General features: G+C 42.3%; 1 protein-coding gene across 2 annotated transcripts; it reads right to left on the minus strand.

Annotated features, from left to right (window-relative positions):
• Nucleotides 1-11,477: 11,477 nt before the first annotated feature.
• MTPAP (mitochondrial poly(A) polymerase) lies at nucleotides 11,478-26,849 on the minus strand. Of its 2 annotated transcripts, XM_082752174.1 has the most exons (10): nucleotides 26,731-26,849; nucleotides 24,527-24,699; nucleotides 23,735-23,968; nucleotides 22,778-23,002; nucleotides 17,406-17,617; nucleotides 14,978-15,204; nucleotides 13,716-13,808; nucleotides 13,549-13,622; nucleotides 12,003-12,357; nucleotides 11,478-11,874 (listed from the first exon to the last, which is right to left on the minus strand). In XM_082752174.1, exons 1-9 carry the CDS (start codon nucleotides 26,831-26,833, stop codon nucleotides 12,022-12,024), a joined length of 1,677 nt encoding a protein of 558 aa, XP_082608300.1. In that variant the 5' UTR covers nucleotides 26,834-26,849; the 3' UTR covers nucleotides 11,478-11,874; nucleotides 12,003-12,021. The 2 variants fall into 2 exon arrangements, with proteins under 2 accessions (XP_082608300.1, XP_082608299.1); XM_082752173.1 differs by having other exon boundaries at nucleotides 11,478-12,357.
• Between the last annotated feature and the right edge of the window lie 475 nt (nucleotides 26,850-27,324).

Consider the following 27,324-nt stretch of genomic DNA (forward strand, 5'->3'; position numbering starts at 1 on the left):
TCACAGCGTGATGCTTCAGCAGAAGACATGCCCTGTGTCTTCTTCCCAGCACAAACCTCTGTGTCATTGATACCGACAGCGATTTGTCAAAGATGCGTAAAAGATTTGGGGTTCAGCGTTGGAGCCCTTTGAAAATTCAAGTTGTATTTGCATACAGATGCTTCACTGTGCCTGAGCTTGGTTTTCTGCTCTGCGTTTGATGTCTTTTATGTACAAGTACAGTTGCAGAAACCAAAACCCCCCTCCAGTAGTATTCTTTATGCGTTTATTATTACCAGTAACACCCAAGATCCTCAGCTAGTGACTTCTATAGAAAGCTATTAAGCTACAGTTGCTTCCACAACCACGCTGGCTGGGGCTTCAGTCTTCTTTTCTCTGGAAAATAACTCTGACTTTTAGGCAGGTAGACAAGATTTCCTTATTTATTTTCTTTTTATTTTTTTCCCAATTAAGCCTCACCAGCAAGGAAAAATAAATTAAATCAAATTCTCATGTTGAGGCTGAAGAAAAAAATTTTCATAAAATAATTAACCGAAGCCCAGAGAAAAGAATGACTATAAATGGTTAGGACTGATGGAGGGAGGGGGACAGTCTCATAAAAGTCCACGTTGTGCTAATAAACATGCCAAGAAATAATAGGATCATTAGACAACATCATGTCCAGCCATCAGGATTTATTTCCTCCTTTCTGGAGAGGAAAGGAGAGTGCATGAGCTGGTCTTGGAGCACTGCCTCTAAGTGCTTCAGGAATCTGTTCAGATCTCAAGGTATGGGGATAAAGAACGTAATTATTTCCTGGAAAGTGTATGAAGCAGTATCTAATCGAACATGGCTTTGGCTGCAAGGTTTATTTACTGTAACATATAAAAAACGATGCTGTAAGACATTGCACATTTCTCCCAATGTTATAAGAAGCAGCTGACAGTCAGTGTCAAGGAGATGTGTCACTTGGGAAGGAGTTATTCTTCCCAAAATAGGAAGGCACAATACATACCTCAGTTTCTCCTAGTTATAGAGAAGTTTTTTAAGTAGTGCTGCTGTTTATGTAGCTGATGGTAACACAACTGTGATGAATAAACCTGGAAACTAGAGCCTGAGGTGCTTGCAGGGGCACGCAGTGCTCCAAAGAGCGTATGGTATCGTGCAAACCTACCAAAATAAAAATAGTCCCAGATCCCTTCCCTTGGAAGCACTCACAGAAGGAAAGAGATAAAAGCTCAGTTCTTGATCTTCAATAACAAAAGGCTGTCTTGGAAGGAAGAGACAGCACGGAAGAGCTGGTAGGCTCCCACACAGAGACATGTCGTGGCAATGTGCAGTGGGGCGTCCCATAAATCATCGTAATGAGTTAAACAAAATTATTATCTGCAACAGCAGTGTTTCCTGCCAGCATGCAGGGCTGGTGTTGACTGGATAGGCCAAACCAAAACTGAAGGTGAACAAGTTTCTGATGCGCTGTCATTGACTTCAAAAGGCACAAGGCTGCAAGAAAAATCCAGAGCTAGCCAAGTTACCTGCTAATTTCCCCTGACTCTTAAGTACATGAAATATCTTCCTGAACATAAACTGCTGTCAGGTAGTCACACTGGAACGGCATGATTGAGCATTTCTGGGTGCTTTCTCCTCGACACAAACCCAGACTTTAATCACAGAGCCTGGGTGTAGAGTAAATGAGCTGTTTAACTAGAAAAATTAAACCTTCTTATATACAGACAGCATGCAGCTATGCCAGCTAGATGGCAAGTCTTTTACAGCAAACTGTTTATAGCCTACCTCTGCCAGGGGAACAATTTAAGTAGTAACAACATAGTGTTTTTTTTTTTTTTCTGTAATGCTTCCCATTCCCAGACTTCTTTGTAAAGTCTGCGAAGAGTGATGCCAACATACCCCTTTCTGACCTACATAGAAAACAATTGGACTTGTGTTCCTGCTGCGTTATCACAGAAATGAATCGTTGCTGCCTCTCCTAAATGTCCTGGCGAAACGGAGAATTTTCTGCTGGGAAGTGTCAGCTGTATCCCACACCTACTGCTCTCATGACACCAACTGCATATTTTGTGTTTATCTCAGAGAAGAAAAACACACAGCAGAAAAAGGCTCAGCTTTAAAATCTGCTCTTTGCCAGTACAAACACAGGAGCAAGTGAAGCACAACTTTGAAAGCTCCAGCTTATTAAACTCCAGAAAAAAAAAGAAAAAAAAAAAATCAGATCATCAATCTTTTTAGAAAAACAGAATAAAGATGCTAACGAAAAATGTTCACTCCACCCTAGAAATTCACATAAATTGCCCAAAGTTGGGGAATAGCAATGGCCATGTCATAACATCAAGGTCCACTCTCTCTTTATCTGAGAATAATTTTGGGGTTGTTTCCTGCTGTTATTTGAAGTCAGGAGGAAAAAACTTGCTGGGAACAGGGAACAGGGATGACAAACAGTTCTTTGCCTTCTCAGGCTTAAGAATCAGGTAAAACAAACAGATGACTTCAGAAGCCCCTGGGTCGGCTTGGCAATGAAAGGTCCCCACTGAATCAGAAAGATTAACTTCAGGGGAAGGCATCCCTACTGGGAGCGAGCAGCTGGCAGCCGGGAGTATTTATAGTCTTCTGCAGCAGGGGTAGGTGGGGTCTGAAAGAGTCGAGGAGATTCAGACGAGGTGTCTTTGAATCAAGTCTGCATTAACCTATGTGATCTGAAGCTTCTCTCTTATCAGCATTTGGAGCATAAAATCATATCGCTTATGCCTAACTGCCACATACTTGTAACCCTATACATGTGGGATAAAACTAAATCAAGACAAACTAAGAGGCCTGTATTCACCCTTTATAATTTATAAGGATAAAATGCGAGGTTTTTGCCAGGGCAGGGTTCAGGAACTTTAGATATTCTGCTAGAAAGAAAATTTCTTCTCTCCCCATTAAGAGATATCTTTCAGAGTTTGTCAGACATCCAAAAATATTTCTGCTCTCTTCATTAAAAACCATGCTTTGTGACATACTCTTCACAGACCACCCTTTACTTAAACGGAATATTAATCATAAAGTGAAGCTGGAACGCAAGAAATGCTGCATCTCTAATCACGACTCAACGGCGGTGGCTTTGACCTCTGTTTTGTTTGGAAAATCCCAGAAGGTGAACACCTCTCGAGTGAATTTGAGCTGTCTGGCAGTCAGGTTGGCTTTCTCAGGGTTTGTTTTCTTGCTTTTTTTGTGAGCTCTTCAGACATAGTTCCCCGGACCCTGAGGGATTCAGAGATCAACTGTTAAAACTCTTGCTCTGGGAAATGCATTCTCATCTCAGTATGCAACCAACTTCTGCCTGCATCCGAGGAAGGAAAGCACTGGATATTTCCTTCTTTATCTCACTGAAGACTTCAACAAGACAACCAAACAGCACCTTACTGAACTAACAGAGATCTTTTACTTTATTATCTCCTAGAGGAAATACGAAATTACTGCAGAACAATTCAGATTGAGAACATTGTCCATACGAAAAAGGGGACGTAAAATCTTATAAGTGGGAGAAGAGTGAAAGTCAGTTGCTATCTGTAAGCATTGGGATTTTTAGGGTAACCCAAAATGGCAAAATTCCACATTCCTAACCCAACTGCAATGCAAAGCCTCGTAAACGTGGGTTTTATTGCAGAGCTATAATAGCTAAGGTCTTTAGTGTCTCCACATAAGAGACTGTGGTTGCTTCAAGTGAGATTTTACTTTCCAAGCTCATATATAAAAAGCATTTGCTATAATTCCTTCACAGGTGTCTGAAGTAGAGGGGTACGAGGCACCTAAGGGTGCATGGAGCCATTCTCCATAGCATATTTTTGAGGTCACTAAATCTCTGAACCTTGTTTCAGGATGGAGTCAGCCTTGCTTCTTTTATTTACTGCAGGGGCTAAATGCCCTCTCATATAATGAATACCATCATCTCCATTCAGTATACTCTCTCGAATCCCATCCCTTTATAAAACTAATGTGTCACTGGGAGGACTACCGAAAATTAAGAGAGGAAATAAAATTGATTCAAAGAGACAAAGCAGTGCTTCTTTTCACTGCCAGATTGTTGGGTGTAATACTTTCCACTACATGAGTATTTTTGATGATTAATCTAATAGTAACTACCATTTATCTATGAAGCTTTTATGTATTCTTCCAATTCTTCTTTTCATCGTGACAACCTCTAGCAAGAGCTCATAGCAAAGGACTTCAGAAAATCAAAGTCAAGATGTAAACTTACAGGAAGTATTTAAATAATGCTGCTTTTCAATCCCACAACCCAACATCTAAAGCACGTAGCTCCTCTCTGCAGGAACAGCAGAGCTTTGCCTGTGTCCAACACGAGAAGAAGAGACACAGAGTTACGGGAATTGTTCCATCCTATGGAGCGAGCAACACAAATGGGAGCCTTTGTAATTTGTGGTGTTTTTACTTCCCCCATCGGGCTGTGAGGATAATACCTACAAGACATATTCTGGGAGTTGTTCCATGCAAGATTCCAATATAGGGCTGCACTGTTTACATTTACTACAAATTTGTATGCACAAGAGAGCTCAGCATGGGAACAAAAACCTATCTCTGAAGGCTTTCTGTAAAACTAATTGAACATAATGTTCCCCATAATAACAGGGGGAGACAGAAATCTTTTTAAAGGGCAAAGTATCTCAGAAAGTTTGCGTGAAACTTCTGTTTTCTAATACCACAGGCAGTGTTAAACGAGTATCTTGAATGGAAATGCTTCTTGAAAGCGCATGCTTTGTGTAGGCGAGGCCCATCCAGTCCAGCTAATTAATCTCTCTGTGGACCATGGAAAAGGCAGGATGGAAACTCAGTCTGCAGAGGAATGGAAGCTGTAGAAAGTCGCACTGCAATGCCAGTGCCACACTAAAAACCACCCCACTTTCCTTGAATGCAGCTCTCTTCACTGCTGGTCCACAAATACTAAGGACCAAATGGAAAAACTGCTGCTTATTGATCAGATCAGACTACCTGTGATGAAAAGAGAATGGCCAGGAGAAAGAGAAGTAGGAAGGAAGGGAAATATTTGAGATCAATAGCACTGAACAGAGAGAGTCCAAAAAGAACAAGTGAGGAGAAACGCGTGTACCTGCAGCAAGCCCATCTTGCAGAATGAACATGGCAGAGCAGTGTTTTCCAACAGGGACACTAAACACTTGAAGAGACAGTTAAAGTGTTAAAAAAGAAAAATAAATGACATGTAATTAAGGATTTTATACATGTAATTAATTTTATAGCAGCATCAATCAAGCTGCCTGCTAGATGTGGAGAACTAGGCTCCATCTTTTCATTTCGGAGCGGCAAGGAAGGTAACTTCTGGAGACCATGATTTTATCTCCTGGCACAGGTTAGCCTTGTGTAAATCCTAATCCTTGCTTGTCTAACCCCAAATCGCCCATGAAGTTTAGGATAATTTTGTACTAGAAGAGAGCCTTGGTGGTAACTTTGTGATAAGCAAGACAAAGCCTTGGGAGCAGCAAGTTTTCCGGCGAGCGGGATGATTTCACTGTTGAAACTCCCGAACTGTTGATTCATCAGATTTCAAAAGCAGCTCAGGCTGGAAATCCTAAACTTGCTTCAGCTGAACCCAGCGCAGACCTTTAACTAGCTTCTTGGCAAAATTATTGAAATGGAGATTATTTTTTTATCCATCTTTCCTGTTCCAAAGGCACAGAATCGTGTCAAATAAAACATAGCCTGGACCCCCAAGAGAGTATAAATTAAACTGAATTTAGAAATAGAAGTTGCAGGGAGGAAGCCATGCCCTGCTAGGAAGACAGCTCCTCATCGGCCACCGATCCCACGTGAGCACCAAGCACAGCTCCCCTGCAGCCAGGAGAAGTGAAGCAGCAGCCACATGCCGCATCCAAGCTGGCAAGCTCGGTGGTACAGCAGAGCTGGGGTGAAATCCTGCATTTACACCTGAATTCGTGTCTCTGCAAGGTGCTGTGCAGCTCTGCAGCTGAGACCAGCTCAGGCGTGTGCACCAGGCTGCCCTGCAGAGGCACAGACTTCTGCTGTCATGTCAACCCTGTATTCACAGCCTTTTATTTTCCTACAGATCCTTTCAGAAAGTCATTTTTAGGCAGGATTTAAATGTCAAGGGAACTTCTGCAGCAGGATGAGAGTATTGGCTGGGTGTTTCCAGGCTGAACTGGTGAGAACAGCTTCCAGCTATGAACAATAAGGTGGAATCACAGAATATCCCCAGTTGGAATGGACCCACGAGGATCATCGAGTCCAACTCCTGGCTCCGCACAGGACCACCCAAAACCAGACCCTGTGTCTGAGAGCGGTGTCCAAACTCTTCTTGAACCCCAGCAGCTCGGTGCCGTGACCACTGTCCTGGGCAGCCTGTCCCAGCGCCCGACCACCCTCTGGGTGCAGACCCTTTCCCTAACCCCCAGCCTGACCCTCCCCTGTTGCAGTTTCAAGCCACGACAGCTCAGCAAATGATGAAGATACTTCCAATATTTGATCAGTCTTAAATAAATGACTAAATCCAGGACAGACTCTCCAAAATATAAATGCTTATTTTAGCAAGGGCTCTGATTTCCCTGGTTGGGGATGGCTGCATTTTAACACTATCTTAAAGAAAAGCAGAACTTGGAGCAAAAAAAAAGAAAAGATTTCATAATACGGGCAAGGGCAGCCCAGGAGGAGCTCCTGGCAGTAAAACACCCAAAGCTGGTCTGTGGTCTTGGCTTTTGCCACTTCTCTCTGATCGCAGTAAGCTCAAGTGTACAAAAGATGATAAAAACAATAAAAATATTTGAAAGTTTTAAAGGGTAAACCCAATCACAGAATTACAGAACAGAATCACAGAATTTTCTAGGTTGGAAGAGACCTCAAGATCATTGAGTCCAACCTCTGACCTAACGCTAGCAGTCCCCACTAAACCATATCCCTAAGCTCTACATCTAAATGGCTTTTGAAGACTTCCAGGGATGGTGACTCCACCACTTCCCTGGGCAGCCTGTTCCAGTGCCTCACAACCCTTTCAGTAAAGAAGTTCTTCCTAACATCTAACCTAAAACTCCCCTGGCTCAACTTAAGCCCATTCCCCCTCGTCCTGTCACCAGGCACGTGGGAGAACAGACCAACCCCCACCTCGCTACAGCCTCCCTTGAGGTACCTATAGAGAGCGATAAGGTCGCCCCTGAGCCTCCTCTTCTCCAGGCTGAACAAGCCCAGCTCCCTCAGCCGCTCCTCGTAGGACTTGTTCTCCAGGCCCCTCACCAGCTTCGTCGCCCTTCTCTGTACCCGCTCAAGCACCTCGATGTCCTTCTTGTAGCGAGGGGCCCAAAACTGAACACAGTACTCGAGGTGCGGCCTCACTAGAGCCGAGTACAGGGGGACGATCACCTCCCTAGCCCTGCTGGTCACGCTGTTCCTGATACAAGCCAGGATGCCGTTGGCCTTCTTGGCCACCTGAGCACACTGCTGGCTCATATTCAGCCGACTATCCACCATCACTCCCAGGTCCTTCTCTGCCTGGCAGCTTTCCAACCATTCCTCTCCCAGCCTGTAGCTCTGCTTGGGGTTATTGCGCCCCAGGTGCAGGACCCGGCACTTGGCCTTGTTGAACTTCATGCAGTTGGCCTCAGCCCATCGGTGCAGCCTATCCAGATCCTCCTGCAGAGCTTTCCTACCCTCAAGCAGATCGACACACGCACCTAACTTGGTGTCATCTGCGAACTTACTGAGGGTGCACTCGATGCCCTCGTCCAGATCATCGATGAAGATATTAAAGAGGACCGGCCCCAGCACCGAGCCCTGGGGGACGCCACTAGTGACTGGCCTCCAACTGGACTTGGCTCCATTCACCACGACTCTTTGGGCCCGGCTATCCAGCCAGTTTCTAACCCAACGAAGCGTGCGCCAGTCCAAGCCAAGAGCAGCCAGTTTCTTGAGGAGAATGCTGTGGGAGACGGTGTCAAAAGCCTTGCTGAAGTCAAGGTAGACCACATCCACAGCCTTTCCCTCGTCCACCCAGCGCGTCACTTTGTCATAGAAGGAGATCAGGTTCGTCAGGCATGCCCTGCCTTTCATAAACCCATGCTGACTGGGCCTGATCGCCTGCTTGCCCTGCAAGTGCTGCGTGATGACTCTCAGGAGGATCTGCTCCATGAGCTTTCCTGGCACTGAGGTCAAACTGACAGGCCTGTAGTTTCCCGGGTCTAAACACCTTATAAAAGGCAAAGTTGTTGATTGATAATGTGTGATACAGTCAGATACCTTTGGATACTTCAACAGGTCTCCAGCTTTAGCAAGGAGGAGGGACACAGCTCAGCCAACCTCTGGGCTTCGCCACACCGCTGGCTGTGTTGAGGAGAGGGAACGAGGTTATCCATGGAGGGAAAATGAGCCTGCAATTGTGTGGCAGCACAATTCCACTCGGGAAGTGAGATGGAAAGGGCCTGTTAAGGAAATGAGGATGAGAAGCACGTCTGAAGGGCGAGGGAGTGAGATCAGTAGGAAGGCAGCGCTGAGGTGAGAACAGAACTGTGTAGGTGATTTTTTCTTACGTGGCATGGTGACAAACCAGCTGGGGAGGCGACAAGTGTTTTTCTAACAGTCTCTTAGGTTTCTAACATCACTCGGTGCTTTCTCACAGCTATAATCTGCAATTAAGCGAGGCAGGGGTGGAGAGTGATTGAGAGAAAGGATGCAGGGTGATGGGAACGAGAGAGACTTGATACGAACGAACAGATCGCACCTCAAATGTGCGGGTGGCAAGGTGTGCAGCCTGGGGGACAAGCAGGAGGAACCAGAGCTCTGGTGCTGCCACCACGGCACCGTGGGAATGGCAGACACGGGGGCAGAGCTCACGTGGTGGGAGCGTGGTCATGGGTGGACACGAACTCCTCAAAGAGCTCGAAGGAAGGGTGACGACCCAAAGGTCTCCTCCAACCTGAATTATGCAGGGATCTGAAGTCCAAAGGACAGAACCCCGCAGGAATTGTAGTTCTGAAACTGAGGCAGAGGAACAGGGCATCTGGTACCTCCTACAAGTCCCAATTTTGGGGCTGTCTCAGCCAAGAGCACCATGCACAGGTCCTCACCCAGCAGCTGGCTGGAGCCATGCCTTCAGATCCCAGAAGAGGAATGATGGAGCAGTGGCAACTGCAGCAGAACCCACTCCTGCAGCTCCTGTGAGCATTGGATATCTAGGGGGGGAGAAAAAAAATCCCTGGCAACAAATGTGACCTTGAAGTTAATGTCCCAAAGAGCATTTTCTCAGGGCAAGGAACTTTCAAATGTTTCCAGTTTCCTTACCCAGTTCAGAGTCAGGGGACATAAGACTGCACTGAAAAGTACTCCCAGCGAGGGGAGGGGGCAGGGGGTTAAAAATGTGTTTAATTTACTGATGTTCCCTACGCCTGTGCACATTCACGAATGAAGCGTTTTGGCCAAAGTCATGCTTCGGAGTGGCTCAACTGCGTAAGCAAATTGCGAAGTTTATTGGTATTTGGGTACAAGCATCCCGTGTCTGGGTGTTAAAATCCTTCAAGTCTTTCTCAGCTACATGAGAACGAAGCCTCCAGACCCTTTCACCTGCCTTGGTGCCCTCCTGTGGATGCCTTCCAGCACCTTAACATCCTTTTTATATTGTGGAGCCCTGAACAGCACACAATATTCAAGGTGAGGCCGTGCCAGCATTAAATATAGCAGGAAAAACACCTCTTTTGGCAGGCTGTCTTTACTACACCCCAAAATGCTGCTGGCCAACTTGGCTGCCAGGGCACGCTGCTGCCAACCAGCACCCCCAGGTCCTTCTGCAGAGCTGCTCCCCAGCCACTCATCTCCCAGTCTGTACCTGTACCTTTTCCTCATTCTGAGTTGAGGATTTCTCCTCGTTGCCTGTGGAATAACTCCTCTCTGCTACCACCCTGGGCAGGTGATCAACAGCAGACACCCATGACAACATCTGCTTTGCTGTTCTTTCCCTTAATCCTACCCTGGAGGCTCTCCACCACACCACCCCTATGTGGAGATCCCTGTGGTACCCGTTTTGTTTGGCTGGACAAAAGGAAACTTGCAAGTACTCAGGTACCACCCTAATCTTCAACAGCTTCAAAGTCTGCTCGGGAAACAGGAGAAAATTTATTTGGGTTCTCTAAGGATTAAGGTAGCAACAGACTGCTCACCATGCCAGTGCCAAGCTTGATATCAAAAGGTTTTGTTAGCACCAGTAACAAGTTACACCAAACTTCATTCCAGCCTCCAAGAAGTTCACACAGCAGCACAGGGATTTAAGTAGAAAGCGAAGTTTGAACTTCAGTGCTCAAAACAGGTAATATGAGAATTAATTCCTGTAACTAAGATAAAAACTGTTTAAAGTCATGTGATAAAATGTTTATGAACATGAAATGGATGCACATGAATATTATTTTAAAGTACGAATAAATTAGCATCACATTGATCTGTAAGAGGGTCTTCATGCCACTCAAGATGTCATTGATCAGATTGCTAACTGTGAACAGTGCTTCTCCCTGCCCAGGGGTATTTTACAAAAACTTTGGAATTATTTATTAGTGCACAAATTATTTCTGACAAATATACCTCTGGGAAAAAAGAATACTCTCTTCAGCTGCTAATACCAACATACCAGTTCAGACTAAACCAATAGAAAGTCCACACAAAATCATGTACCACTAGTGAATTAAAGAATCTAAAAATATTGATGTCTATGAGTACTGTTTCTTTTTCAATATTGCATCTGTATGATTATGTCCGAGTTACAGTCATCTCTTGCACAGAATTTCTTTAAAGGGTGTTGTTTAACAAACAGCAGCCTGTGTAGTTGTTCTCATCGTGCCTGCCAGTTAGTTTTAATGGATGAGTGGCTCTCAAACTGGACAGGTAGAATACTCACAAACCCGCCTGGAAAAAATCTGACATTTGACTGCTCTCTCCCCATTTCTTTCTGTCCTCCTTCCTTCCAGCCCTCTTCATCTTCCTCTAAAACATTATTTTATAGCGAAAGCATAGAGAACTCAATGCTTTCTTTAAGCCAACAATAAACATTTCTCACTGGTTTAGCTGATCTGGAAGAGGGACAATCAGCACTCTGCTGAATATCTGAAAAATAAGGCAAGACCGGGGACACGACTCAAAACACGTTATGTGATTCCCTGTGGACCTCTGCAAAGAGCAGAGAGATGCAGAGATCATTAGGGGAAGGCTTTGGTGTTGCCTAGCAGGCAGCAACTTTGAGGGGAGTGATTAAGCAAGAAAAAACTCCTACTGGAACCTGAAATACAGGCTTAAAGTGAAGCTGAAGGCAAAATGAGAAACATGAGTGCATATCAGTGAGAACCAGTCCTATGGGTACAGAAGATAAAGAATAGACTGAAGAAATTTGAGAACAGGTGGTAAACACGAGAGCAAACCCACATTTCCAACACAAAACAGGTGTGCTATTCTTGGAGAGCAATCCAGTATGAAGCTGCAAGCCCTCCTACCTAATTCCATTCTCTTTATTTTTGTCTCGGCACTATCTACATGAATCAAAACCAATTACAAAAATACATGCACGCACTTGGGTTTTACTGGCTCCCAGAATGTGGTTGCAGTGGAAGCAATGGCTCTAATATTTGTCTTCTTTTAACATGTGGTTTCACTGGAAGGTGGTTGCTTCTTGAGCTTTTCCTTAACGCATCATTTGGATGTTAACCACGAGAATTCCCGAGGGCTTTTGCCCTTGCTGCTTTTGTCAGTTTTTTTTTTCTTTTTTTTAAAGAGTGAAGGATATTTCCAAAATATATCTGTAAAACTTGCCTTTTAATGTTCTTCATTCATAAAACAGATGGAAAAGTGAAGAGTAAGGAGGAGGTAATGTACAGCAGGAAAGCAGACCTGTACAAAGAACCATCACAATGAAAACCAGAGGTTACCTGACTCTCCATTTCACCATGGTAGAAATATTAAAAGTAATGTTCTTCAGACCGTATCACATTTAATTCCTAAAACAGAATAGCAGCTACCTTGGTTTTGTGCCGAAAGTCACTTTCCCACTGCTTTTTGTAGGTTGCTTGCATTACTTAACTTTAAGGAGTCTAAAAGGCTTCTGATTGTTTCACTTCCCATTCCCTTTGTCCTTCTCATCTTGTTTGTATTACTTTTTCCAAATGGTATTAGTAGGGCTGCCAGTCCCCAGGGCTCTTTATTGATCATTCGCTGAGTTCTATCTTCCTTCTGTAAAATCCAGGCACTTTCTCGGGCCATAGCTACAAATTTCTCCAGCTGTGGCTGATTAACATTCTTGCTGATATTAAGGTCTTGTTCAAAGGGATTCCAGATATAAAGAGGAGACGACTCAGGTTTATTTACTTCCTTTCCCTGCAGATAGTGTAAAGGAAAAAAACACACAAAGTTGCACGTAGGCATTATATGCTGAGCAAGTAACAAATCACTTGAGTGATCACATCAGCGTTAGGAGTATTCCGTCCTAGTAGAGAACTTTTTTGGGGAAAAAAAAGTTGATTAATAATCAAGTTAATTTTCCTGTCAATCTAACTGTACGACTCTATTCTCTAAATCCTCTTAGTGGTTGTTTTCCTTGCCACATAGAGCTTAGATTTCCTTCAAGGCAAAGAACGTACAACAACTTACCCTGCCTTTTTGGCCACCCTCCCATTTGCTTTTCCACAAACCTCAAACTTCACTCGCTGCAATCTGCTCCTCTCTCCATTTGTGTACGGGCAGCACGAGTGTGTCATATTAACGCGCACAGCCCAGGCTGATAAACTACTCCAAGCACTTAATCTGTTCAAACCATTCCCCTCACAGTGCTCACTAAGAGCTACTGTAACAAAGCAAGACTGCTGCCTTGGCTGAAATTCCCCCCCAGTTCAGTTTGGTTTTTAAGTAGAGAGCTATTTGGGTCACAGTCCACTTTTGTGCACTCGCTGTAGTACAATGCAAGCTGTTGACAACTACATAGTTTGCTACTTAAATACACTTCCCATCACAGCGCTTATCAGTGCTCCCTAGCTAACTGGCTCTGCATTACAGAACCTCTGCAAGCTCTAGGAGGAACCTACCAGCTAATCCTCTTCCAGGAAGAGTCTACATACTGATACATCATACCCTTGGTCCCAGGGCCAGGACTAGTTAAAGAGAAAACCAGCAGCAGCACAGACATTTCCCCTGTCCAGGTCAGGCTGTGGCATGTGGGGGGCTTTTGCTCATTTCTTAAGCCTTAACGGCAAACAAAATTTACCCAGCTTAATTAATTAGTTTCCAGGATCAGCCTGTACTGGCAAAAAACCTTTTATGCCAGAAAGTGTTGCACTGAAATCCCTCCTCCTCTAAGCAGTCCATCAAAAACAAGTGCTAGTTAAGGTACTTACATATATGCATGTCCATTACACTTGCACACACACACACACACACACATATCAGCAAATAATATAACTGATATGTAACAACCAAAGTGACAGTGCAGCCCTCTTGGCAAGCAGAGAATGATCACACGTTATCTGTCACAGAAATTCAACCAATAATGATGAGAGATTCAAATTCACTTACCCGTCGAAGATTTAAGGAATTCTTCCTGAAGTCAAAGTTTCCAAAATACTCAAAGAAGTCACAGAGCAGCTCATCTAAGGCAAAGAAAACCAAGAGCCAACAGTAACATTAAGGAAAAAATTATTTTCAACACACAGAAAAAGGGAAGTTAATGAAGATTTACCTACCAAGTGTTTCTGTATTTTTTGTAGGGTTAATCTTGCTTAAATCGCTAACAAATGAGCAATCATATCCTCCAATTATATGCTTGTCTTTTTCATCTGAAACAAAGATTACAAGAGTATTCTGAAGTGATAAACAATAAAATGCCATTGTATGTAATCAGATTCAAATATGAGACATGACTGAATCCAATAAATACTATTATATTGAACACAGCAAATTAGAAGTTCACAAGTGCATTTTAACCATTTATGTTGAATCTTAACCTTAAAGATTGAAAAGAAAAATATTTTTTTTGACAAGCAAAGGAGAGGAAGCATGAGTAGATGGCATATTTTCAAAAATGTCCAGGAAAATGGTATATGATACCTTTATATCTCCAAAGTTAACTAACAAACCTGATACCTCTGGATACAGAGCTTTATAATACACAAAGCAGCACAAATTTCTGAGGTTAATAGTTATTATAGGGCATCATTAATCACACCCAAAACCTCCACACCTCTTTTTCTGTAATGGTATTGACATTTCTACAAGCATGTTCCTATGACATGTTTCATTCTGAGTATAAAAATTCCTGATTTATTTTGAGAACTTGTTGGTAACTGCTGATGGAAACATTTAACCTGATTTTCCAACAACAGAACACAGACCTTTTTCTCTACTCAAAGCTTCCAAGGAAGCATGTCAATAAGCAGAAGAAATAAGCGAGGAGTCAAGAATCTGGGATGTCATTCTCCAAGCTTTCATTCGATTTACTGAAGATAACACATCCTGAAAGCTACGTATGAAACAGCCAGAACACCAACAGTCTCAAGGATATTACAAATTGTGAAAAAAAAGTAATATAGATACATCTGGTGTCTATAAAACAACAGACATTGCATCAATCTGCACAAAATCCTTAAAAACTGTAGAGACATGAGATCTCACAGGTCTGCTGCAAAACAAAATAAACAATAAACAGGCAGCGTGGGAGCCCTGGGCAAATAAATCACTTCTAGTTGTCTGAGGCATAGAGCAAGCCTAACCCCTGTAAGCAGAATTTAGCATTGCACTAGAAATGCAAAACTAAATCTGTTTTAAGATGCATTATTTTCACAAAAAATACAAGTGAAACTTGGGTGTTCCTTCAAACTTAAGGCACAGAAAACATACATTGGTGTTTGAGAGCATACAGAAATGGCTTGGGTTTATTCATAGCTTTACGGAAGTTAAAATAAATGTGAAAGTCACTTCAACCTCTTTGATAAACAGCTACCCTTACCTGCCAGTTCTTTAAGCTGATCTAGTGTTGGAATGATAGGTGGTGATCTCTTTTGCAGAAAAAACATGACCATCATGGTCAGAGAGAAGTTTGTAATCCAGGTACCAGGAATGCTATTGGTAAGTCCATGAACACGGGCCCAACATCGCAAACTGAACACCAGGGCTCTCACACGGGGATCAAGGGTGCCATAGATGTACAAGAGTTCTGAACTTCTGATAGCAATACTGAGGAAGAAAAGAAAAAACATGAGAGGTAAATAATAAGAGAATGGGAAGCACCAGTTGCAGTGCTGGCTGCTCTGCCCTAGCTCATCAGTTATAAGGGAAGATGATATCTATTAAACAACAATGATCAAACAAAAGAGCAATAAAAACCACTTTTATCCATTAAAGAATAGAAAAGAATGTCTGAAATCATCCAGGATTAAATATCCGATAACTTCCTATAAGAAGAGTACAGTTTAGGCTAAGTAGTAATATTACACTTGTGCTGTTTCCTGTTTCCTTGTTCCACATCATAATGAAGAAGAAAAGAAAACCCAAAAAACCCATCACATACTTGGAGTTAAACTATGCAGGATCAAGGCCAAAACCATATAGAATTTAGCCACAATTGCCTTTGGAATGCTTTAGACAATATGTCTATTCTAATATATTATATACAAACTAGAAATTCTTTTACAGTCTTATTGTAAAGACTGATCTGTTTGGTAATTTTCAAACGACCAACATTTGAAGCTTTATATCCTTAAGTTTTTGACAGCACAAAACAAACTTATGAATTTTAAACCATAAAGTGTTGAAGACATTATTAACGTGATCAGAATGAATTTGAAGTTGTTCTTCAGCAAGTTCTTTAAACAAACAAGCAAAAACTGCAGCTGAAAGCAGCTTTGCTCCAAGGTGCTTGCTCTCATTCCCACAGTGCCACATCCACCACGCTGGTAGTTGTTTGTAATAACTACCCCAATCCAGGTCCTGCTGCAAAACAACTAATCTGGAAGGATAAAGGCTTTCAGATGGATCAGCTTTGATCCGTTTCATCATCCGTTACATGGTTGTACAAACACTCTTGCAGTCTATGAATGGGAAGGCAGTGAAAGGCAGGGAAAAAAATGGAAGCAGGATGTGAGAGCAAGACTTAATTTGGGGTCAAATTTAGTTTAAATTGCATGTTGAACTACTGTTGCAGGAATTTTTACTCCCAGTCTTACACTGAATTCCTCTAAAAACCCAGCAAAGCATTTTGCGGAAGTTTGCCATATTGAAGTTTTGTAATACCTGGACTTCTAAGATTTCAGCTGTGAAATGCTTCCTTGTGTCTGTAAGATTTCTGTTATTTCTCCACAATAACAAGACACACACAATCTCAACCAACCAAACCTTTGGCAGGGAATTACAAAGTTTGCACAGAACTGCATGCTGCCTCTCACTGTGGCTGCACGTTTGAGAGCAGAGTTATTTTAAGACGTTTGCTCAATACTTTCCTAACAACTCCTGCATATTCTGAAACAAACCTTTGGGTAATTCAGAAAATTCAGTCTACATCAGGTGTGATTAGATGCTAGACAAATCACAACATCTGTACTAGCACTGTATCTGTAAGTCATATCAGAAGTATTTTGAAAGATGATCACTCATATTTTACCATTCCCCAACACTAAGAAAAAGGGTTACGTACTTTTTTTCAATTATGTACTTCACGTCAGTGCTACACATATACTGGTTTAAGGTAGGTATTTCAAACTAAGTGACAGCCAAACAAACTATATGCTTGACTATCACCCACTGGTTACCTACGAAAGTGAAAGCAAGCTGGAAGAGGAGGAAAAGATGCAAAGGGAAATATTTCTAAGAAGGCTGCTCCCTCTGTTGGGCACTACTGTGAAAGGCCCTAACGACAGTAACATTTCAGGCTGTTTTCTGAAGCAGTGGGCTGATTTATCATTCCTGATACTTTGCCAGCAAACAGGTGGACACAGACCCTTAAGAAGCAAGAAGGAAAAAAAAAAGACCCCAAAATAACTAGGAGTCTAATGACCGCAAAGCAGCTGAAAGACAATAATGAAAATTAGCATGATGCTTAACCTGAAGCAATCAAAACAAGCTGTGCGCCCACATACCTGAAGGGAAGTAGTGACTGAAGAACCACGTCTGCTTTCAATTCCCTACACGCCAAACTTACCATATAGAGTGTTTTTCAGGCCTGCAGTTTCAGCTTTCAATTGTTTACCATACTACAGAAAGAGATCTTAATTTAACCACATTGGAAAACTAAGATCTGGAAGTCAAAAACATCCTTTTCAGACCCAACATTCACATTTGTTAACAACGCAGAACTGGGTAGCTTAAACTTTTTTCATGACAAGTTTCCAGAACATAAGTGCATCAGTATTCTGTGTAAAATGTTTAAAACCAGGCCTTACCTGTTGCTCACAGACAGATCACACTGGAATCCTGTTGGCTGATGGGCAAATTTCACCAGTGGGCAGCGAGCATTGAGTATCTTCTGTATGCTCACGCATCCGGGACCAAAATTATCAAGGCAATCACCGATCACAGAAAGAATTTTCTGAGTTGCTAATCTTTCTGATGGCAATCTTTTCATCTGATACTCCATTTCAAAGGGACCTTTTTTCTAACACAAGATTTTTTTTTTAATAAGTTATTAGTTCTGGAACTAAAGAGACATTTAAGAATAGTTCTGAAAGACAACAATTTGCAAAGGAGTCTGAGCAATTACGAGTTAAAATATAATTATTCAAAGCAGCCTGCAGAGCTTAAAAAAAAAAAAAAAAAAAAAGGTAAAACATTACTTTCTCTTTTATTTTCTTTCTCAGTGATTAATTTTTTCCAGGTTAATAGTGAGTAACTTACTGTAAAGTTACTTGTTTAGATGAGGGTATAATGCTACTACACTGCTGTCTACAACAAGTCATTCTGGAATTCCCAAGACAGCACAGACTGACTGAAAAGAGCAGCATACAATTAAGTTAAAAAGTAAAAGGGACAAAACATAACCAAACCACTATTAATTTCTAACCACCAGTAATTCCATTTCATATCCTCAAAGTAGCAGTGTAAAGGAAAATCACTTTTAAATTAAAAAGCTTAAAAAAAATAGCATGCATATCGCTTAATGCTTCAAAATGAAGGTAAGTTTCCTTAAAACTTAAAATAATTGCTTCACACCTGATGCAGATTTTTCAAAAAAATAAAAAATTTGTGGAGCTGCACTCTGAGATCAGACATTAATTTTCCTGTAGATATTTTAATTGTCCCATTTGCAGTTAACACCCAAATAAACTAAGTCCATACCCATGAAATCTCTGTTCTCTTTATCCTCTGTTTTTAAGCCCCAACTAATTTTGCTTGCTGATTTGACACCTGGCAGTGACTTATCCTCCCCTGTGAAACATGTAATGAATGCAGTGTGAATGTGTATGATACAAAAAGCATTATGCAGAGACCTAATTAGTCTTCTAAGACATAAATAGAGGAGGTTACTCCTGTTGTCACCGTGTTAGTGCACAGAAAACAGGCACTCAAAGACAGGTGAAACAATTTGGGATCATGGACCTTGCAAATCATCCCATAGACTTACTCAGGAGCTGTATTTGTGTCACTCTGACAACTAAGGTGACCCTTCCTGCTCTCCTCTTGCCCACATTCCTCCAGCCAGCCCATGTGTTTGAGCATACCAGGAAGAGTGCTCCTTAATCCCATTTGGCTATGTGGCTGCATGCTACAGCAGGACCAGCTCAAGGTGTAAGAAGCCTATAGCTACAGACATTAAGGTAGGTAACAGGAAAGAAGAAGATGGAGAATTGGCTGACACTTGGGCGTGCTGGTGTTTGTAATTGTGTAGCAAAATAGAAAAAAAAATAAAATCACAACATGCCTTCCCAGGCAGCAGCTCAGTATCTCTAAGAAGCTGGATGAAGACTTTTTTGTAATAATGAAGGAGATGCTCTTAATTGGTTGGACTTTCACATGGAGCTTTGGTTCCTCTTGCAGAGGATAAAATACTGATACTCACGCCCTGTGGCATGGTGCTCAAAACAGCAGATACAGGTAAAGTAAACTACTTCTTTGGGGTAGACTGATACACATCCTCAAGCAAGAAGTGCAACATTTAATACAATAACTTACTCTAAAACTATCACAAAACTCTGTTTTAAGTCATTCCCTAATCTCCCAAACTGCTTGCAAGTTAACCACACCACATCCGTGGTAAACACTGCACTGATCATCTGCTCTTGGTAAAGAACACTCTGACTTTTACTGCCACCTAAGTCACAGTCACTGACCTTTTTTGCCACAAGATGTGGTAAAAAAAAAAGTGTGATTTAATGTAAATAGATGCTGAAATGCCTGGTCCTCTGTCACTGCTGGTACCTCCTGAAAGGCTGCAACAATTCGGTAGTTCAGAAGATAGATAACCTTCCCCCTGCTGCTGCATCATCCTGTAACTAACGCTACCTTCCTCTGCCTCTGCTCGTCCTAAGAAAGACAATCAATGTATGGTTATTAGAAACACAGTTTGCCAGGGAAAGTATCGTATCATTGTCCCCATAAATCACGTTGCCACCTATATGAGATTTTTGCCTTCCTCTGAAGCATTAAGCTGTTGCCTATTATGGGAGGTACTCCACATCTTGTTTCCCTACGAAGAATAAACCTCTCTAGGTGCTGCCACCTTATTCTCCTCTACTCTTTGGCTATGCTTGAATCAGGACAGGAGTTGCACTAATGATTGTTACAGTCCTTTGCAAGACAATGCTTTAACAAACCTTACTTCTGTGTATACTTTCACCGTGATGGAGCAGATCTGCCCACATTTTAACACTCTGGAGTTTCAACACCACCAGCGAGATCTTCATCTTTAGCACATAAAGATGACATCTGCATACAGGACAAAAGCCTCGCTGCACCGCAGAGTGTAAATATGCCGTGCAGCCCCTTAACCTGTCCCATAACTGGGAGCCAGCAGTGCAAACAGCATCCCTGCTGGCCTTTGCTGCAGCAGCCCCACCGCAGCAAGTCTGTCAACTGCCCACAAGTCCTCACCACTTCTAGTAACCCAGCCTGTTCCCACATCTCTCTGACATTTATAACAGAAGTTTTAAATAGTGCAGTTCATTTAGGGAACGATGACAGGCAAATAGCTCTGGACACACACTACTAGTTTGTTTTTTATTTGCTTGTTTTTACTTTTCTTGCAGCGATTGCTGTGAATGGATGACAAGACAACTTAAAAGAACAACGTATACAAGTATCTGTCCTCACGCTGAGGGAGAACACTCCATCTCATTGGTGCATCTCGTAACACTCACTAGACCACCTTGATTCTCACTGCAGAATTTTTCATGCCTGGAACTGCTGCCATTTTGGTACACTCCTTGTAGTCTTCCTGTCAACTACGTGAATCCAGTTCAGCTAAACTACGACTGAATAAAGCACGTTATACAGCCCAGTTCCAAAGAACCTTCCATAACTCACTGACAAGTGCAAATTATGGGCGAAGAAGCATTCTGAAATAAAATTTGGTGGTGGGAAACTATTTACCCAAGTAAGATGTGAGCTGAAATGTCTCTAGCGAGGCTAAATATTATGACTACAGTGGATTAGTTCTCCTCCTTATCTTGTTGAGACTTTGCATCTTCTTACATGTAAAGAACATGTAAAGAAACACTAGTAAGAAAAGCTTGAAGAATTTCTGTAGTTTTACATTTTTTTTCTGTATTTTTCTTAAAGTTTTCTGTAGTTTTAATCTTTTATTAAAATGTCGTTGTTCATTATGTCAATTAAAAAAACCTCCCTTACCTTCACCTCAATTTCAGAACTGTTTTAGAAGCACAGTGAAGTTAAAGTGAGAATCTCTGTCCCCCTCCTCATATAAAATAATCTGCAGTGACAGGAATCACTCCATTAAAACTGAATTTATCAAGTACACTGTAATACTGCATGATGCCTAGGCATGCTGTCACTTCAAAATTCAACAAAAGGAGAAAAAAGTTATTAAAAAAATGGGCAACTGCAATTACACTTGCCTCCCTGCTTGATTTGTAGAAGTTTTTCAAAAGGACAAATGAAAAGTTCACTATACAAGAACAAAGGATGTCAATGGTCAAATTTTGTTCTTTTTCTAAAATGAATGCACTAAAATGTTTCCTAGCACTGGTATGGGACTTCTGCACAAGGATGATTGACTTGACATCTTTTCCACCTCTCAAACATTAAGCAATTCATTTTAGGTATAGTCATTTTTCCTCAAAATTTATATTAACATTGTCCTGAAGTCCGCGTGCTCATGCAAACCACACACTTACCAATCCAAGTCCATTGTTAATACTAGTCTGACTGAAAAAATGATGCATACATATAAAAAAAATGATCAAATCAAATGTTAAGATGTGGGTAAGATGATTTTAAGAACTAAGATTTACAGTGACCACTGCTTTTTATCCTTAGGTCTGGTTTATGATTCTGATTTCATCTTCTACTATAAGATTGCCTTCAGAGTGTGCATCTTCCTTAAAAGGCACAACATGAAAGAAAGATTTTCTCTCTGCAGAGCATCAATACCAAAGAAAACTTCTACTTACAAAGCATGCTTTGAAAACAGACATTTTATATTTGTTTTTTCCTCAAAACTCAGGAGGCAACTCAAGTAAAGGTTTCCTAGATTTTAACCTTTCCCACAAAGGCACAGTGATCCTATCCCTCAGCTGACATATCTGCTTTCGTTGTGTTTGATCACTGCAATAATACTGAAAACTAGGAACGTCTGAAGGCATATTTTAAAGAAAAATAAAATACATGGTAATATGCAAATAGTACAGAAAAGCTAAGCAAATTTTCAATCTCCAAAAGCTTAAGGCCATCATCTTTTTTTTTTTCTTTCTTTTTAAGGAGAACAAAGCTAGCTTCCCCAAACTATTATCACATACGTAAAAAGGCAGCTTTGGTAATTAAATGATTCTGGCATTTTCAGAATCTGTGAAGAACTCCAGCTTCTCCACAGGACACTTCTAATCCAAATCTCCCTTCTTCTTGTCCTGATTTTCACCTCTTTCTTTTGTATTTCCTTCTCCAGTTCAACAGGACATTTACACTGTCCACAGTCAAAAACCAATAGCAAGAAATAAGCCTTCCAAAAAAACCTTGTCTAGCCCTTTCCTATTCATTATGCCTTCACAAACCTGGACCATGACACAACCTACTGTAACCATTACAACTGGGAGCTGCTCCAGTCCCAACACCAAGCACGTGACACTTGGCTACTGCACAGTATAGATTTCAATATCCCAGTACCAGTGAAGACATGGTTATGAAGAAATTTAATTGTTGCTGGACAGACACCAAAAACACAAATGGTGCCACCTGTATTACTCCAAAAGGTCTTAACATCTCCACACACTCTTACGTACAGGTGTATGTACTCTAGTATGTAATAAAGTTGCTATAGCAAGTGAACTCTTTAAACTGAGGAAAAGAACCTGACAACCCTCCCAAAATGCAAATGCACAGAAATATTATGTACCAGGACACAGAGGACCTTAAAAATCACACCCAAACTTTAAAATGGCATGGGTGAAGCCCAGCAGCTCCAGAGAAGAAAAAACAGTGATAATAAGAAAATTGGGAAGTGTTGCTCAATCAACTTTGGAGGATGAGGGTTTTCTTCACAGTGAAGTCCACCCTGACAGTACAAATGAAGTCTGGAAAAACAGCAAATTATTTTCTCCCTATTACAAGGAAGAACGAGGACCGAAGATGCACGGCGTAACATTACCATTTTTGCAGCATGCTCTTGTGCGTCACGGAAGTCCAGAAACATGTCCACATCGCATCCCAGTTTGCCAAAGGTGTTCACTGAAGAGCCAAACGGCTTTACCGTGCTGTCTGGAAAATATGCACGTGCAAAATCCTGAACCAGGGAACAGGCCAGAAATCGGAGCTTGATATTTTCTTCGGTGAGCTGATACTCATTCAGCAGAATGTACATTTGACTGCTTATCTATTAAAGAAAATAAATACTGTAATAAAATACAAAGACCACCTTCTATTAATATATATTTTTCTTCTACTTACTATCATTGCAATTATAAGATCTTTATTAGTTTCAAACAGGTTTACATCATATTGAAAAAGCGATTTTGACATTTAAAATAATTTTCTCTATTTGTTTGAAAGTATGAGAACCACTGACACAAAGTTCTAACAGAGATTTTTTTTTTTAATAGAAGTAAATTGCTTTATATGCTTCACACAGCCACTTGCAAATCTTAGGTGGACATGGATCATTTTTACAGAATCACAGAATTTTCTAGGTTGGAAGAGACCTCAAGGTCATCGAGTCCAACCTTCAACCTAACGCTAACAGCCCTCCACTAAACCATATCCCTAAGCTCTACATCTAAACGGCTTTTGAAGACTTCCAGGGATGGTGACTCCACCACTTCCCTGGGCAGCCTGTTCCAGTGCCTCACAACCCTTTCAGTGAAGAAGTTCTTCCTAACATCTAGCCTAAAACTCCCCTGGCTCAACTTAAACCCATTCCCCCTCGTCCTGTCACCAGGCACGTGGGAGAACAGGCCAACCCCCACCTCGCTACAGCCTCCCTTGAGGTACCTAAAAAGAGCGATAAGGTCGCCCCTGAGCCTCCTCTTCTCCAGGCTGAACAAGCCCAGCTCCCTCAGCCGCTCCTCGTAGGACTTTGTTTGAGAAAACTCTAGAAATCTATACTTACACTGTCTGCCTTATGAAGTTTTTGAATAAGCTCGTTCACTGGAATGTGAGACTGAGGGGAGAGATGAACTGGTGTTTCTTCAGCAGTTTTAGCCACTGGGTTTTTCAGCGTGAAGGTAAAAAGTCTAGATTTAAATGGGACGACATGATGCTCTACAGCCTTTGGAATTCCAACAACATCTTGTAATGAGGCTACGCTGCTCTTTTCAGAAAATTCTATTAAAGCATGGATACCCTAAAAAAATAAGAATGGAAATAGACAGCGTTAGATAAACACACACAAGCCTTGAACTTATTGTACTGACATTACTCAGCCATTTGTGGTAGCACTGGGACATTTTAATGAGAGAGTCACAAAGCTGAATACCAGCTTCTGTACCTCAGCACTTTTAAAATGTTTTTTTTTTTTTCACAAGAGGACAAGAAGATGTAAGGCATGCTATTCTTGGTAGTAAGCACTACACATTACAGTTCTGAAATCTATTTACGTTCACAACTGTAATGTTCATTAAAAAAGTGAGCTCTATTTTTAGGATAATTTACAGTGCTACGTAAAAGTTTAAGATTTAATGTAAAGCAGGTTGCTAGAACCACTTAAAACAGCTGTTGCTTAGCTAACTCACAAATAAAAATCTGTTGCTCAGCAACTTGTAAACATTAATAAAGACAAAAGCTAGATTAACATATTAATTGTCCATAATATGCTTGACCTACATGTATGAGGCCTTGACCAAATAAAAGCTTTTCTTTTTTGTCCGAGTGTACATTTCAGTTTACATGGTTAATAACTTACCCGATTTTCAAAAAAGAAGTGACTGTTAATTTTTCCATGACTGGATAAATACTGCAGTAATTTTTTTTCATTAAGTCTTGATGGGCATTTAATTAAAACAGTTCGTTCCGCTTGCTCCAGTCGTTCCGTTTGAACCTCTGTGAATGTCTTCTTTCTGGTATTGACTTCAGCATCTGCAAGTAGAAATGAGCATAAAGGTTTTTTTCTACATAAAGATTTAAAATTGATTTTCAGCTCCTCTTCTGGGATTGAAGAACTACAAGCTTTGCTTTGGCTCTCTGAGAGGATCACAGCAGAACAGCAAACAAAAAAGAATGAAATACATGAAGAAGTGCCTATCTCTCACAAACAACTATGTTCTCTAAGAACAATACAGGATGAAAACAGGAATACAATACAGGATGAATACAGGAAATACAGGATGAAAACAACACTGACTTTCCTCGCTGCCACAGGAAGTTTGATGATACAAAGAATCTTCGCTCCTCTCTGATTTGCTATTCACCACGAACAACTCAACATGTATTGAGTCTAACACCAAGGTACCCAGCAAGAACACAAGGCAGAGCCAGACCTTTGGCAAACTGCCCTAAAAAGACACTTTCTCTCTGCTACCACGAAAATAGCACTTTCACCTGGGGAACAATTCAGCACTTGCTTCTTTTAACAAGTCACCACCTTCTTTTACAGTAAACTCCTACACAAAATTTTCATTTGATACTATCCTTGCATCAACTCACATCAATTTAACCACAGATCAGTCATATCTTGCTACACTACTGGCAAGGTAAATTGCTGCTGACAGCCTACAGAATCAACACGGAAATAAGACAAGCTGGAACAGGCAAAAAACACTGAAAAGTTGTTTTTTTTGATTGCATCTAGGCAGAGGGGCCACAGCCCAAATCTGAAATCATAACCACATCCCTGCGTAACTCAAATTAATCATCTGACCACATCCCACTACCACAGGCTGGAAGGCGCTCCCTGTTTGTACAGCCATCCATAACCCAGACTGGGAAGCGGGAGAGCATGCAGTTACCTTCCTGTGGCTACAGAGAAGTTCAACAGAGAGCTCCTTGTACGATATTTTTGATTTTGAGGAAAACGTAGCATTTTGTAGACTCAAGAAAACCTTATCAAATCAAGCTTGCTACTATTTATTCTAATTTAAAAGGAGTATTTTTATAATCTCTTTGTTTCTTCTGTAAGCTTGCAAACAAACTACACAAAGCAGTTGTTGCAGCTGCTTAGTTGTGCACAGCACTTTACGTCAGAAGAAACACAAGTCACAGCACGTCAGCAATGGCTGGTCCTCACCAGTTCTTGGCTTGCACTAAGAACACGGTGACAATCAAGTGTTTCAGCAGAATAACTGCTTTCTCTTAATTTACCTCTAGTCCATGTCTATGCGTAACATTTTTCCTGGGGGAGATGAAGAAGCGTATAGTGACTGAGGTGCTTGAGCAGTGACAGGTCCCACGGACCGGTGCCACAGCCAAGAAACGAACACAGCCCTTCTCGCCCCTGCAGCTCTCTGTATGAGGCCTGGCTAGCTACACACTTCTCCCCTGATTTAATTCCTATACACGTTTAGTTACTACAGCAGAAGATGCTGTAGGCACCTGGCAGTGCTCTGCCATCTCCTCCTGGCTCTGAGCACTGCACAAACACCAATGATCGCATCCAAAGGGCGGCTGTGCACAGCCTGGCTGTACACGCAGCAGCCCACATTGCCTTCTTCCCTGTCCCGTACAACATTCCCAGCTAGTGCCAGAGCTTTGCAGTCACGGTAAAAAGTCCCAGAGCAGCAGCAGTGGTGCTGGGACCAGCCCCGCCACCCCCTGAGGTGTTCACACACACCCTGAGGCACCATCTGCACGCTGATCACACAGCGAAACAGGCCGAAGGATTAAATTTATACCACAAAACAACAACGATCAACCCAAATTGGCTCCTTAACCCAACGTGTTACATGTTCATTAGCTAAAGGATACAAATAGCGAAGGATTTTTTTCGTGATAACACAGCCCGACCCCCCCCACACACACACACACTGCATAAAGCTACCCCTGAAGCCCTACACCACCAACCCCCACGCACAGCCCCAGGGCATTACGGCTGGAAAAGCCCTCCAGGATCGCCTGCTCCCTTCCCCTCCAGCCCCGTGAGGCACAGCCTCTGCCCCCCTGTCCCCCTCGTACCCTCCTGCGCCTCGGCCGCCCCCCCCGAGCCGAGGCGGGCCGCGGGCGCCCTGAGGCGGCCCGGCAGCAGGCGCAGCGCCCGCCCGCCCGCTCGCAGCGCCATGGCCGGGGCCGGGGCAGCGCCCGCAGCGCGCAGCCGCCGCCCACCGCCTACCGACGGCAGCCGCCGAGGCTCAGCACTCCCCCGGCTGGCGCAGGCCTGCCCTAGTGTTATTTTATTTATTTATTTATTTATTTATTTTTGGGGTGGAAAAGGAGAAATAAAAGAGTTTCGGGGGTGGGTGCCCTCGGTCTGTGTCACGGCGCCCTGTATAAGGGGTATAGAGGACACGCTGGACGCCGCTGGCTGTGGTGTGTGAAGGCAGTCAGGGATGTAAAAGTTTCAGGCGCATCTGTAGGGGAGATGAGGGTTGTGTGGGTGCTGCGTGGGGTAGCAGGACATGGTGGGTCGGCTACGCTCTTATTCACCTCCCATAGAGCTGGAAAGATACTTCTATAACTTTATTATCTTGGGTTTGTATCCCAGGATGACCCAGAAGACGGAGTAGATCGCTTTTAAAGTACTGAATTTTAATTAATATCCTAAATACCCAT

Source organism: Aythya marila (genome assembly GCF_965140915.1).
Source record: "Aythya marila genome assembly, chromosome: 2".
Lineage (NCBI taxonomy): Eukaryota > Metazoa > Chordata > Aves > Anseriformes > Anatidae > Aythya > Aythya marila.